The 14,314-nt window shown below is 43.0% G+C and overlaps 1 protein-coding gene across 2 annotated transcripts in view; it reads right to left on the bottom strand.

The window, feature by feature from the left end:
* Positions 1-14,314, bottom strand: part of COL4A6 (collagen type IV alpha 6 chain) — a 264,443-nt gene that overhangs the window by 43,618 nt on the left and 206,511 nt on the right. For both annotated transcript variants that reach the window (XM_010946102.3, XM_074359539.1), the window contains exons 6-13: positions 11,187-11,303; positions 8,745-8,813; positions 7,004-7,039; positions 4,150-4,212; positions 3,291-3,326; positions 3,058-3,099; positions 1,959-2,051; positions 582-635 (exon numbers count right to left, since the gene is read on the bottom strand). In XM_010946102.3, the coding sequence (XP_010944404.2) occupies positions 582-635; positions 1,959-2,051; positions 3,058-3,099; positions 3,291-3,326; positions 4,150-4,212; positions 7,004-7,039; positions 8,745-8,813; positions 11,187-11,303 (510 nt within the window). The remainder of the gene's footprint in view (positions 1-581; positions 636-1,958; positions 2,052-3,057; positions 3,100-3,290; positions 3,327-4,149; positions 4,213-7,003; positions 7,040-8,744; positions 8,814-11,186; positions 11,304-14,314) is intronic.

Raw genomic sequence — 14,314 nt, 5'->3', positions numbered from 1 at the left:
CTTTCCTCAAGGACAGGGACTGTTATTTACTGCCACAGCCTCAGAGTCCAGCAGAAGGCCTGGCACCTAGGGACCCTCAAAAGGTGTTTGTTGGGTGAAAGAATCTAAGATACAAGGGCATATAGGAAAGTGAAGGTAGGGTCATAAACACTACAATTCACTGAACAATTGATAAGTACCAGGCACGTACTAAGTCCTTTTCATGCATCTCATCTCATTTAATCCTCATAACCACCCTATTATCATCCCTTTTTTCTAGGTTAAGAGACTGAGGCTCAGAAAAGTTAAGAGACGTGTCCAAGGTCACATAGCTAGAAACTGGTGAAATCAGAAGGCAAGCCTAGGTCTGTTTTAACTCCAGAGCTTGAGATAATAACCTCAAAGATATATAGTCTCATCAGCAATCTAATATCCTCATCAGTTTGAGAAACCAGAACATTTTCTTAAATGCTTTCTAGTAATGGAGCTGGTGAAATTCTCAACAATAACCACAGGAAGAGGTCTCCCTGTTAGCTTTGTGTTGGTATAGCTTTTGTCCCATCAGATCCTTGAATACATGTTGACCAAATAGGGAGACTTACCGGGAGACCTGGAGGACCGTTTATTCCTGGGAAACCTGGAAGCCCTGGTTCACCCTAGAAAATCAACCAAAGCTTAGTGAGTAGCAGCAGGAAGCAGTGAACATAGACACGGCTCCCTTGACTTACTTGGGCTGGGCTGTGGGGAACCATAGTATATCACAATTGGGACAGCAGATGCTGGTGCAGATTGCCCATGCTTCCTAGCTAGTAACTATACCAGGATGTCTTAGTTCAGGGAGCCCTTTGTAGTGTGGAAAGAACCAATGTCCATGGCAGGGAGCAAAAACTATCTAAAACAGAATCTCAAATGCCCAGGTGAATTGGGAGACAGAAAAGAAGATCATCCATTTTCTTTCTAGTGGAAGAAGTTGTTCAGTATGATTTCCTCTAGCAAATAACTGGCTACAAAGACATTAATGGTTTTGGGAAAAGAGTAACAATTACTGTTTAGATAGGGCCACATAACATTCTAATCTGTCTCTCCATGATATGGTAAATTACCTCTAGGTACCATGGAAGGGCTCTCTGAGGTTTGGGGATGATTAGGGAGGCAGGCAATCTTTCATATGCTCCAAAATTGTTCCCCAATCAATGATTACTTCCTGTAGACCTGGAGAGGGCCTGGTGCTGTTGCTTCCAGAAAGACAAAACTAAAGAAATGGGACTAGACACCTTCCCCTCCCTGGGTCTCTTGACCAGGGGCACAGGATCACAAAACTTAAGGGAACCCCAGGAAGGTTGGGAATTCAGGTTCATGGAAGATATCTGCACATCTTAATAGCATACAGCCATTCAAATACAACTATGTATACTCTCACTCACATCAAAATGCAGATGATAAAATATCTTGGTTAAACAGGTCTGTAGCTTCAGCCTTGGTAGTTCAGCTCAGGTGAATCAGGGTATCTACTGCCACTTGGTGACAGCGTACCTTATTTGCAGGGTCAAGTTTTGAGAGTAAATAATTTTGTTAAAATGATAATTCAAAAGCAACCATTTCTATCCTATTGTTCTTTCACAGTGCTTTGGGGACACCATAGGTACTAAGAGAGTTGGTAGTTAGGAGGAAAAAACCCAACTATTTAACGTTTAAGTTATTCAGCATCTTGATAATTGAATCTGCAAAACTGAAACACAGAAAATAGACTTAAACGAGTACTCAGAAACCCAAGCACACTCATATTCATACACCAAAAAACTGACTTTTTATAAAGCTTTTTACAAGGGACAAGACAAAGAAGCTTTACCCTCACTTCCAAACAAAAATCCATTACCCCAAACTCTCTATCCTACCAGTATAGTCTGGTTATTAGAGTTGAACTCTGGTATTGATAGGAAAAGGCTTATTAACTTTTCTTGTTCTTAAATGTTCACTACCTTGGATCCTTTCTTCCCTTTGGGAAATCCCATAAATTCCAGTTCCCCAGTAGATGGTGGGGGTCCTGCAGGGCCAGGCAGGCCAACATCCCCCTGTAAGATGAAAGGAAACGTTAGGCAAAGCAGACATTATGCAGACTACTTCTCCAGAGGGTAGGCTTATCCTCTGGATGTAATACACAAATAAAACTGTCCGTGACTTTAGTCTCTTCACCCTCACCCTTGCGTCAATGAGGACATGAAACTATCAGTCCCAAAGGGTGAAAAGAATGATAAGTCTGACCAAATGCATTTTGTACCAGCACCACAGAGGGAGGAAGCAAGACAGATGAAAGGAAACTGCAGGTTCATGGTTGCCATGGTCATGCATGAAAGGGTATTTAGAAGAGAGCAAAAAAGGGGTTCGAGCAAGGTGAATGGCTCCCTCTCGGCAACAGTGAACAGACTCTAATTGGTCCAATCTTGGCCAAGAGCACAAGCAGAGGCAGTGAAGTCTGGGTTGGAACATTGGAGACTGGATTTGCTCCTTGAGGGCACCGCAATCTATAAGAGGCAGCCATGAAGCATGGGGAGGGCAAGCTCCCAGTCTCCCTTGAGGCTCTTAAATCACTATCCAGGTAGTACAGAGGGAAATAGGAGAATGAGGGAAGGGAAACAAAAGGGAATGGTGAGAGGTTAAAGAGGAGGGACAGAGGAGATAGAGAAAGGAGGAGAAGCGGGCGGAGGAGGAAGGATGGGGAGAAGAGAAGCAGAGACAAGGAAAGAGGTGACATGATATAATACAAAACACCAGGGAAACACACAAGTAGAAGGAAGAGGGAATATATTTCAAGATAGTATGTTTGTAAGGCACGTGCACTTCAAAGGTAGGAAGCAGGAAGACTACACTATTTTGATGGAAAAAGACCACAGTAGCCTACGTGTGGCATGTGCACATGCAGCCCTCAAGGGTCCCACCACAGGATACATGGCAGGTGAGAAACGCTCATTTCCCAAGGCAAAGATCCAAATCCCCTTACACAAGCAGGCACGTGTGTTCAGCTAGAGACATTTCTTGGAGCATGTAGAATGCAGATTGTATGTTTCAAAATCTATTTACCTTGACTCCTTTCTCTCCTTGGAAACCTAACCCCATATTCCCCTGGGGCACAGGGGTGCAGGGAGGGGAAAAAAACCAAAATCAATTACTAAACAAGTTCCAGGAACTGAAATTGGAATGAAGTCTTTTTTTTTTTTTAACCAGAAAGTATGTTTAACCAAACCACAGTACCTCTGGGGAAACTAGAGTACTAGTGGTAGGAGGCCAGATGCCCCACAACGAACTATACTTACCTCAGGACCAGGGAAACCAGGGGGCCCTGGAGGACCCTAGATTAAAAATGAAAAGAAAGAGTTAGCACTTGTTAATTTCAGCCCCAAATAACCTAGGCCTGTTGAGAGTCACTGGGGCTGAGTCCCGCACCCCCTTGGTGTGGCCTGGCTTTGGTGTAACAGATTCTAAGTCCTTCTCTCAGGGTTCCTTTTTTATTTCCTTTGACTTCTCCCAGACTGACCTGATGACCACATTCATGCTAAGGTAGTGAAGACTTCATGTGTCATTATTCTCACCAATAAGCTATAAATTTTTAAATGATGACTTTTGTTGAAACCAAACCAAAGTAATCAGCAGTGGGATTTCACACACTGGAGAGAGAACTATCTGGGACCAGGGCTTTCCCAGAACCACAAGATGCCTAGCTATGGTCTTCCTATACCAGTGATGGTAAATAGGTTTGGTATCAGAAAGATACATAGGTAGGTAAGTAGGCAGAGCTCTCCAAGGTGAAGTGTTGAGAAGGATTTTGAAGCTGCTTCTGTGCTCACGGTGTGTGATGGTGGTGATGGTATGACTGATTAGCAATGTCTGTTGTGGGTGAGGGGAGTAGAAGGTGACAATAGATTAGCCATCCTTGGGCCATACTTCAGGTTGAGCTGAATGAACTAGGAGGCTCTGGAGATACAGAGTGGATGGTCAGAAAGACTCATAAATGAAGACAACAAATAGCTCCTTCCAAGAGCAGGCTTCACTTTAACCTCCAAAAATGGAAGTTGCCTTTCTCCACTAGGAGGGCCTAATTGACACAGGCTTACATTTAATCCGCGGCATTCCTGTTAATACTGTGATCACATGGTAGATTTAGGTTGGTCTTACTTGCAATCCTGGTGGTCCCATGGGTCCTACAGCCCCTGGAGATCCGGGTGCTCCCTGTGGGCCCTAGAAAGGCAAGTTTTTACCATGGTCAAAAAAGTAAGACAGTTTCTCAGGAAAAATATATCCACAAGAATTGCACAAGAATGTTCATAGCAACTTTATTCCTAATAGTAAAAAATTGGAAATGTCCCAGGTGTCCATTGATGTAAGGATTGATAAAAAAACTGATACATCCACAGAGTGAAATAAATACTCAACAATAAAAAGTAACACACTATTGGTATATGAAACAATGAGGATGAATCTCAAAAGCACTGTTGTAAGTGAAAGAAGCCAGACCCTAGAGGCTACATATTATATTATTCCCATTACAGCAAGTTCTAGGATAGGAAAAACTTCTCTACAATGGAAAAAATCAGAACAGTGATTGCTTTTCATGTGGGGTGAGGGCAGGGATTGACTGAGAAGGAGCAGGAGGGAACTTTCTGAGGCGACAGAAATGTTCTACACGTTAAGAGGGAGTAGAGTTATACAGGAGTGTGCATTTGTCAAAACTCAGCAAATGCCCATTTAAGATTTGTATTTTTCATTATATGTCCATTTCATATAAAAAGAAACTATAAACAAATTTTGAAGTTTAGCTAATGATAGGCAGGCACTAACATTTAAGGATTGGAGTACTATTGTCTGCAATTAACTTTGAAATGCATCAAAGATAAGATGGATTGATGGATGGCTAGATGGATGGAAGTGTGATAAAGCAAGTATAGTCAAATACTCATGGTACAAGTGTTTACTGAAAAATTCGTTCAACTTTGCTTTATATTTGAAAATGTTCATATTAGAGTTATGTAAAAAACAGTTACATTAATATCAGATAAAGTTGACTTCAAGACAAAGAATATTGCTAGAGATAAAGAGGAGACATTTTGTAACGATAAAATAGGTCAATTCATCAAGACGACATAACAGTCTTAGATGGGTATAGACCTAATAGCAGGGCTTCAAAATACATGACGCAAAGATTGATGGAAGTGTAAGGAGAAATAGATAAATCCACAATTCTCGTTGGAGAGTCTACCTTTCCTCCCTTAGTAATGCATAGAACAACTAGACCAAAAAATCAGTGAGGACAAAGAAGATCCAAACCACATTATCAACTACCTTAACCAAATGGATATTTTTGAGATCAGTATACCCCAAACCAGCTGATTACATCTTCTCTTCAAGTGCATATGGGACGTTCACCAAGATAGTTCCATATGTTGGGCCATAAAGCAAACCTCAACCAATTTAAAAGCACTGAAATCCTACAGAGTGCGCACTCTCACGGTAATAAAATCAAGCTAGAAATCGATAACATAGAGATCTGGAGAGTTGCCAAATGTTTGGAAATTAAACACCATAAATCTCCATGGGTCAAAGAAAAAAATCAGAAGGGAAACTAGAAAATATTTTGACCTGAATGATGACAATATTCAAAGCAAGACAACGACACCTGAAGACAAAGATGGTAGGGGGAAATGCATGGCTCAGTTACAACTGGGGAGCGGTAATAAGGTGATACATGCTCAGGTAAGGGATGGAGAGGCTGAGTGCAGTTGAGACTCAGGAGGAAAAGAGAGTAGGGGCTCAAAGGTTCCCCAGGAATATATGATAGTAGAACATTGCTCTGACAATAACTAATAACCGGCGGTCTCCTTACTGATCACAAATCTCTTATTCAGCCACAAACCCTCCCTCCACAAATCTCAGCGGTTTATTTATTCTGCCCATATATGTATACAAACAGTGTACCTTTGTGGATAAGGAAATGAATCTCCAAGAGAAGTTATGCAGCAAACACACTGGCTGTTATTCTGCAAATTTAGTTAACACACTATCTAAGCCAACATGAATTAGCTCTAGGAGATCTGTATGCCCTGCCTTGAGGACCCGTATCTTTGTTTACATGTGCTTGCATACATTTTGTTTATTGTCCACATTTTCTCAATGGACTGCTCTCCATTGAGGAAGCTTCCTTCAATTGCCAGCCAGCCCAAACATCACCTACACTTCTCAGAGGCTACCTCCTCTATCTTAGAAAGTCTCTCATGATGTATCCTTAGGTAGATAGCATCTCTTTCTCAAAGCTATTGTGGAATCCTTATGCCACATTCCTACTAATGTTTCACATCGCAGGGCAGACGGTGGCGGGAAAGCAGCTGTCTGTGTGTGCAGAGACCATATCTGCACTGTCTCTGGAATTATTCGTAGCACTTAGCTGATGGACCTCATTTTCTGTTCTGGAATGAGAGCAGAAAGGAAGGAAGCCTGATACAGGAAAAGAGGAAGAAAGAAGGCACTTCTCTTGAGCCACGTTGAAGGAAAGTGACGACAAGGTGGAAACTCAAGGAAAAAGAAAGCTCTTATTAATACAACTCATGGTCTTTCATAGACTCACTATTACTGAATCCCTAAAAGGCATTTCTATATGGAATACCTTTTAAAGAAGAGCGTTTTACTTCTTTTGTTTTACCCACAGCACTCTGAACACACAGAAAACCTTTAGTAAATAAGTGCTTGCTGAACGAAAGGCAAAATTCTTTCTTAATACATCCCAGGGAGTACGTAGGTCCCCGGCTAAGAGGTCTGAAAGCCTGCGTACTGTGCCACCGGGGGCGGACAGTCCATCCTCTCAATACTTTCTCATTTGGAAAATGTCAATAGTGTGAGCTGTTCTATGTCAACTGTCTGGATTGTCCTTGAGCAGGTCTACAAAGCCCCTCAAACACCATAGAGAGGAATGAAAAGGGATCATCGGTAATGTTGACTAAACAAACAGTGAGAGCTCAACACGTAAGTAACAACTTACAGTAATTCCATCCAGGCCCGGCAGCCCAGGATCCCCCTGAGAAATAGATAAAGGCAGGACACTGAAGAGATGAATACATTAAGCTTATGGTATTTCACAGATAACTGACCTAAGATTCACGGGCATAAAAACACGTTGCTGAAGGGTGGGCCTCCTCTGTCAAGGTCTTATGTTTTAAATAATGCATGAATTGGACATATTCAACCATTTACCTTTTTTTTTCTCCTAAGAAAAATCTAGACTCTAGAACAAAAACATGATAGACTTGGTTGAACAAGATTTTATCTTTTACTTGGATTAATTAATTTTCACCTTTGTTAGGAACTTATCAATTAGAAACTGCTTCTGCGGGCTGGTGATTTCTCTGCTCTTTTTGGAGGAAAGCAAAGCTACCTTCCCATGTGCCTTCATCCCTAGAGAATCTGTGCCCATATGTATACAATGCAAATCAGACACTTCAAGGGAGAATCAACAGAGCATATAGTCTCTGATTACGTTTTAATTACTTTGCAGCATCTTCAGCCACCGTATGAATCTGTAATATAACCATCTTGTGGAAATTGCTGTGTTCCACTGGGTCCAGGGTCTCTCTGATTTTTGGCAAAACCATTTAATCAATGTTTGCTACAACAATGGCCATATTGTGACACCTGCTAGTCTTACCTCACTTGGCTTACATTCAAAAATCAGTGCTCTGCCACATGGGAAGAGCACTGCCTGGGTTTTAGCTCTTTGGTAAATGGGCTTGTGCCTGAGCAAGTCATATAGCCTCAGTCTACCTCGGGTTTTCTATCTGTAAGATGAGCAACATGAATCTAACCACCATGAGGTCATTCCCAAGTCGAACATTCCATCTTCTGCTATGGCTTCTATAGTCAAGAAACCAAAATCTGTACCTTCTTCAGTTCTCAGCTACCCACTACCCAATGCCCACCCCATCACTGCCTTCCAAAGTGATTTCCAATGTTTCTGGCTCTGTGTGTGGATAGAAGACAGAAAGTCTTCATCCTCAGCTGAGTGAGCTTAGATGCATCTTCCCCTCAGATGCTGGACACATGGATTCCCATCTGCTCCCAGGGAGAAGATGGGCTCCCTTCCCACTCTGCAAGGGATTAGGGTCAATCATTTGGCACCAGAGTTTCCTTGACAAGCCGAGACAGGATACCAGCCAGCAAACACCAAGAGTACAGCCACAAGAATACAGAAGGTTCTTGTCAATTCTAGGAAGAGATGAAAGTTTCCAGCCAGCTGCAGAGTTGATGGACAATTTTTGCAGACAGCCAGGGGCCCAGCTAGGGTGACAGGCTGGTGTGTAGGTACAGAAAAGGGCAGCACCAGGATCCTGGGCTGGTGACCACGCCAAGATGGGCAGAGACATACATGGCTTTGAACCAAGGTATGCAGACATCAAGGATTCTGGAGTAGACAAAAGGTATCTGCCTCCAGGAAATGTCTTGGCTTGTCAAGGAAAATGATACCCACGCAAACTGTTTGTTTGCTGATGTGTCTCCTATTTTTGGTGTAGATCCTACAAAGAAAATCTCTTTGACAGTATGGTTGCAAACATTTCTGTCAATGTTTCCACCACAAAAAGCTCCGGATCCTATTTAAATCCAGCTTGCTGTGCTCCTTAAATAGAGACACAGATGCTAGTTCTGGAAATATTTTCATTGGATGTGGGGCTCAATCCCAGGGAACTCAGCTTTTAGCCTACTCAGCTGTCTGCCTTAGAGGCTCTTACCTTCATTCCTTTGAAACTACCTTGGGCAAGGACAGGTTCACCTTTAGAGCCTTTTTGTCCAGGAAGCCCCTGAATAAAATAAGAAAAACTTGTGAAGAAAGGCACGTGTGCAAGCATGCACACACACACACACAAAGTACTGTTAATGGTATGATCTGATCAGAGAGAGGATGGAAAAGCAAGAGCCTGAAACTATGTGGCTTATTCTTGGGTAGAGTTAGCTGTGCTAAGGGGGAAAGGCAAAGTCCACCCCCTGAACAGGTGCTGGGTCTCAAAGCTGTATGCCTGCTGTCCTGGCCCCCAAGTCAGAAGTCTGTGAAGGAATTAGAAAGTAGGAGACTCTCATTCTGAGTACCAATGTGAACATCCCCATTTATTCAGAGTACCAATCTGAACATCCTTATATAATCCACATGTCAATCATAAGCCTAGCTCAGCTGCTCCATATTTCACAGGTGTAAGTCACTGACAGGGACTTTGTCTAGGGCAGAGGTTAGGGACTTTTTCTATAAAGAGCTAGATGGTAAACAATAAAGGCTTTGTGGGTCCTATCTGGGCTCTGTCCCATATTCTTCTGTTTTTCTTCATAGTCTTTTGAAAATGTGCAAACAAGCCACAGGACAGGGTCACGTGGGCCAGTTTGCAGACCCTCTGGTCTAAGAGATAGCCATCTCCATCCTGTGCTTCGACTTTACAGCTTTGGCTTCAACAACTGTCTAAGAGGCTGGTGTGTCTCACTGTTAACCTGGAAAACAGTTCAAAGTACAGTCAACTCGTCTATCAGTCAGACTTTTTTATGTTTCAGTGGCAGATGTCAGCTAATATCTGCCAGATGTTGTCCTCCTGGGGAAAATCAATGTCCCTACACCGAAGGGGAAGTTAACGTTAGTGCTGTGGGTAGGGCTATGCTTTGAGGACTGAAGCGGTGACTGAATGATGGATTCCTGGAGTTGAAGGTCCATTAGTATACTAAAAGTACAATGTGGTCCCAGAAGCACAAACCAGTTTCTTTCCTAAACACTTTCTAGTTCCCCTTATTCCTGTGGCCACCACTTTCATCAAAGAAGCTTCAAAGAATATCCGTTCAGTATTCACCAGGGTTAGTAAGGTTCAACCTAGTAAAATACACACCCAAGTTCCTACTTAGGCTTCAGGGGAGGTTTAGGGACAGGATTAGGTTTTACCCTGGTTCTCTGGCTGTCAGGGGCTGTTTCTTACCTCAAGATTTCTTTTCTCCCTCTTGGGGGCAGTGACTCCTCACTTTGTTGGATTTCCATTGTTTTAACACAGATGTGAGTTCTCCTCCCCTGTTGCCATGGCAGTGCTTGGAGGCCTTTGCTACTCAAACAGCTCATACTATGTTGATAATACATCTTTCTCTCCAACTCCCTGCTGCATACTGGTTTGGTCCTTTATTAAGGTCCTTTATTCCAATTTGGGGTGTGTGCTTTGGCTGAGTGTCTCACCTTCTCACACCCACAACTTGGTCACTGAAGGCAATGACGCTGCTCTTCCCGTGAAACGCTAATTAATTCACGTAGCTATGGAATCTGTCTGATAGGTAGTGTGATTTCTAGCTAAATATATCACATTAGTATCCTTATTAGCTTAGATATTTCAAATGAGGTCGAGAATGGGCTTGGAATGTGTTGTATTTCTCTTTCCAGTTACTTGTAAAAGCAGACTTGTAAAGGCATGGTATCTAATAAAGTGTTCAGATCCAAATATATGAGCCCCATCTGGATGAATGGTATGAAATAAAAGTGATGGCCCCAAAACCAATAAATGCCTTATTGATCCCAGAACCAAAGGTTATGATGTAGGGGAGACTATGTCCGTGTAGAGTAGGATTTCTCAACTCTTTCTCACTAGTGACACTTTGGGACAGATGACTCTTTGATGTTGCGGTGAGAGGGAGCTGTCCTGTACCAGTAGTACACCCCCAGTTATGATGACCAATAATAACCGTCAAATGTCCCCTGGTAAGAGGGGACAAAATCGCTGCTGGTGAAGAATCACTAGTAGAGACCAAGCTTGCCAAGTCGTTTGAGTCAATATTAGCACTTCCATAATCTCATGTGAGCTTTCCAAGTACTGCATTTCCCAGTATCACCTAATGTGGGGAAATGTCAAATAGCCCAAATGTGTACTTTGCTCTAAAATTTACCACAGTCTTTTAATAATCTTGTCAACTCTAAAAAAAAAACCTTAAACTTAAAAAAAAAAAAACCCTAAGTAGTGTAGCATGTGTATACTCCCCTGCAATTGGTATTCTTCTTTAGCCACCAGCACAGGACTCCTGCACTGGACCAGGGGCTGCAGTGGTTGCCCACCCCCACTGCCCTCAGATACTTAATGAGATCTCCAGAGAAGCAGAAGAAAGGGCACACTTGGAGGCAAGTAAAGCCGTTTGCAATAAGGTACAAAGATCTGGCAGCGTACGGGTGGTCCGAGAAGCCCAGGATAGCCATCAGGGCCTGGAAATCCAACGGCACCTTGAGTTCCATTACAGCCATCCAGGCCAGGTGGGCCTCTGGGTCCTGGCTGTCCAGGATGACCCTGTTCAAAGAGAGAAGAAGGGATCAAGTCAGCCAGAGAACTCTCAGTGACTCCAACAAGCTCCACAGTGAGAGAAGCCAAGGACGCTACCAAACTCCTTTAGCCCCATCATGTCTGTGCCCATTGCTGTTCATTATACGCAGGTGTATGTGTCTGATGACAGCTCAGTGCTAGGCCTTCCCAAAGGATCAATGCTTTAATAGGATCCAAGTTGAAAGCAAAGGGATCAAAGGAGAAGAGATGGGCTACATGGGACACTGCAACTTTACCTTCCTTAGGTACAAAGATGTCCTAATATAAGGCTGAGCTGTCTGGCAGCTCAACTGCTACCAAGAGGGAATCAGGCCAATCCTTGGGATCCCTGAGAGCAGACTGGAAGCTGGGCAGCCTGGCCTGGCTTTCTGTATTGGAAGCTCTGTACTGGAAATGATGCTAGATTTTGGTCAACAGAGCAGAAGGACTTTCCAGAACACCACTCTCCTGAAAGCTGCTTGGTCAAAAATAAGTAAGTCAAGGAAGAACCACACTTTCAATTTTATCTTCTCATTATCTCATGTCAGGCTGTTGCTGCAGTTAGGGAACTGTATCTTGTCCTCCTTTCCATACTCACTACTGAGGCAGTTGTTTTGCTGGAGAATTACTAATCATTCACATACAGTTGGTATCTGAATTCAATCATTTTTCAAAGTTAGGAGTCCTTGCTGCATAGACTCTACCTTTTTGTAGGTAATATGTCTTTTTCAATCTATCAAAAGCAGGTTGTATGTTGGGTATGGAGCAAAAAGATGACTTGAAAGACCAAAAATCTAGAAGGGTCAATAAAAGGTAGATTCCTACTCTCCCATATATACCTTTTAAAGCCAAAACTCCAAAACCAACTTTTCAAATTATTAGAAGAAAACCACCTTTGATCAAATGCTTATTGAGAAAATGCTCCATAGAATTCTGTTTCTTTTTCATTGTTATTATAGTTGTAGGAGATAGATGGTCTGTGCATACAAAAGTGAGTCTACACTGCTGGACACATGTAATGCTAAGTCCAGAGGAATGGTCAATCAACTTAGCTTTGCCGTAGACTTGCTGCAATCTGTGCCTCTCCAGACTCTAGTGATGAGTTTTAGTTGTACCGGGGAAACTGACACATCTTATTAGAGTCATCAACATTTTCTTACCAAATGGCTATTCCTGCTTGGCCTGAAGATCTACACTCTACCTGCCCCAGATCTGTGCCTTGGGAGGCTGACATTTATGGCTGGTACTGCCCAGGCTTCCTTTCCCTCTGTCTTCTTGTCTTTAGTCACTGGGAGACACAAGTGGGAGACCCGAAATAGGAGGACAAAGGGCACAGGTGGTTGATTTCTCCCATGCCCTCTCTTCCTGGCTATATTTCTGGCAATGGCCACATTTCTCTACACTCTTAGCTTCCCTTGGGCAACTGCTGTTCCATGGCTCCAGGTCTTGCAGGGTTCCAGTACTGCCAGTTCTTCTTTTCCCTCTGAGACTTGGGGTGGTAACATCTCTGTGTTGGTTGCTTTACCATCCATTGTTGTTTCCCTTAGTCTTTTAAATATACCATAAAATTAACTCTATTCAGTCAATCCCTTAAGGTGTAGTGTCTATTTCTTCCTGGGATCCTCATCACCATTTAAAAAAGTTCCAGCCAAATTGGCTGGGGGCTATCTCTCAGCTGGGTAAGAGATGAGTTAAGATAAGACAATAGGCTGGCTCAGTATTAGGGCTCTTCCTTAGTCCTGGGACCTTGGTTCCACCTTTTCTTGGTATAGATAGTGACTTTACCTATGTGTGGACCAGCTCTCCAAGAGAATGTAGCTCTTTGAGGGGGGGAAATCATGGTTCTATAGAACCACAGGGGCCTGAACACACAGAAGAGGTGGATCTGCTGTATTTATAAAAGCAGTGTTTCTCAGAAACCAGATCTCAAAGGAAAAGTTTCCATTTGGTGAGTGGTACATTGTCCACTTTGAAGATACAAATCTGGTGTGTTCATTTCCAAATCTCTAGGTGGGGAAATGTCTGAGATGGACGCCATGGGAAAAGCTAAACATAAATTGCAAAGGACAGATTGAAAACTTCTGCTCCCGACTTATTTGAACTGCAAACATGTGGTAGGCCTACATGTCTTGTGGGTGCCAACAGCCCAGCTCCCAGCTGTGATATCACTAAAAGCCACAGCCCTCCCACCCCTAGTCTATGTTGCTTTAATGTGGACTATCTTGATGAATGGCTGTTTCTTCACTCTCAACTGGTGGTCACGCCCCTTAGTGCACAGACTTGGTTGATCTTGCTCATTCCTGTTGAAACTGTCTACATGACAGCAAAAATGGAGTTCTGGGACCAGAACCAGTGACACATATGTTAGCGATCAGCCAATAATATTAAGTGCAGAACCAGATTTGTGCAGTGATCAGTTTAGTAAGATGGGTTGGTGAAAGCTGCTGCTTTTAGCCAAATTGCTTAATAAGTGCTGCTGAGAGTTGAGCAAAATAATTAGTCTGACTGGGCTGAGGGTGTCTGTGTTTTTCTCTGTCTGAGGGAGTCCTGCCAGTCTGACAATGTCTGCTTTTAAAAGCACTAGAATTTGGAGTCAGTCCCTCAGATATTTTTAGAGCTCCCACTATATGCTGAATTTAGCACCGGGGTCTAAGAGGAAGAGGTGGACTCCAGTTTGCTAGTTTCCCTCACCCATTGGCTCCCACAAGATACACACTCTGAGTGGATACTGGATGAAGTGGTCATAGGAACACAGCCATAAGAAAATGCCAGGGGACAGCATAAAAGGGTGGTCAATCCCATCCAATGATTTCCCCACTGGCCCATTTCTGGGCATGTTGCAGACCCTGCAGTTGAATAAAATGCAGAAATCTGATGGTCTGTTTGTTGATACAGGTAATGAATACAAGATAGGTAAGCCTTCTATTCTCAAATCTACAAATGTATACTAGATCTGGGGGTAAAGTGAACCAGATGGTAAGATCTTCGAGGGCAAAGCC

This window comes from Camelus bactrianus, chromosome X (genome assembly GCF_048773025.1).
Source record: "Camelus bactrianus isolate YW-2024 breed Bactrian camel chromosome X, ASM4877302v1, whole genome shotgun sequence".
Lineage (NCBI taxonomy): Eukaryota > Metazoa > Chordata > Mammalia > Artiodactyla > Camelidae > Camelus > Camelus bactrianus.
Note: the sequence above shows the minus strand (reverse complement) of the source record. Positions and strands in the feature narration are given on the sequence as shown.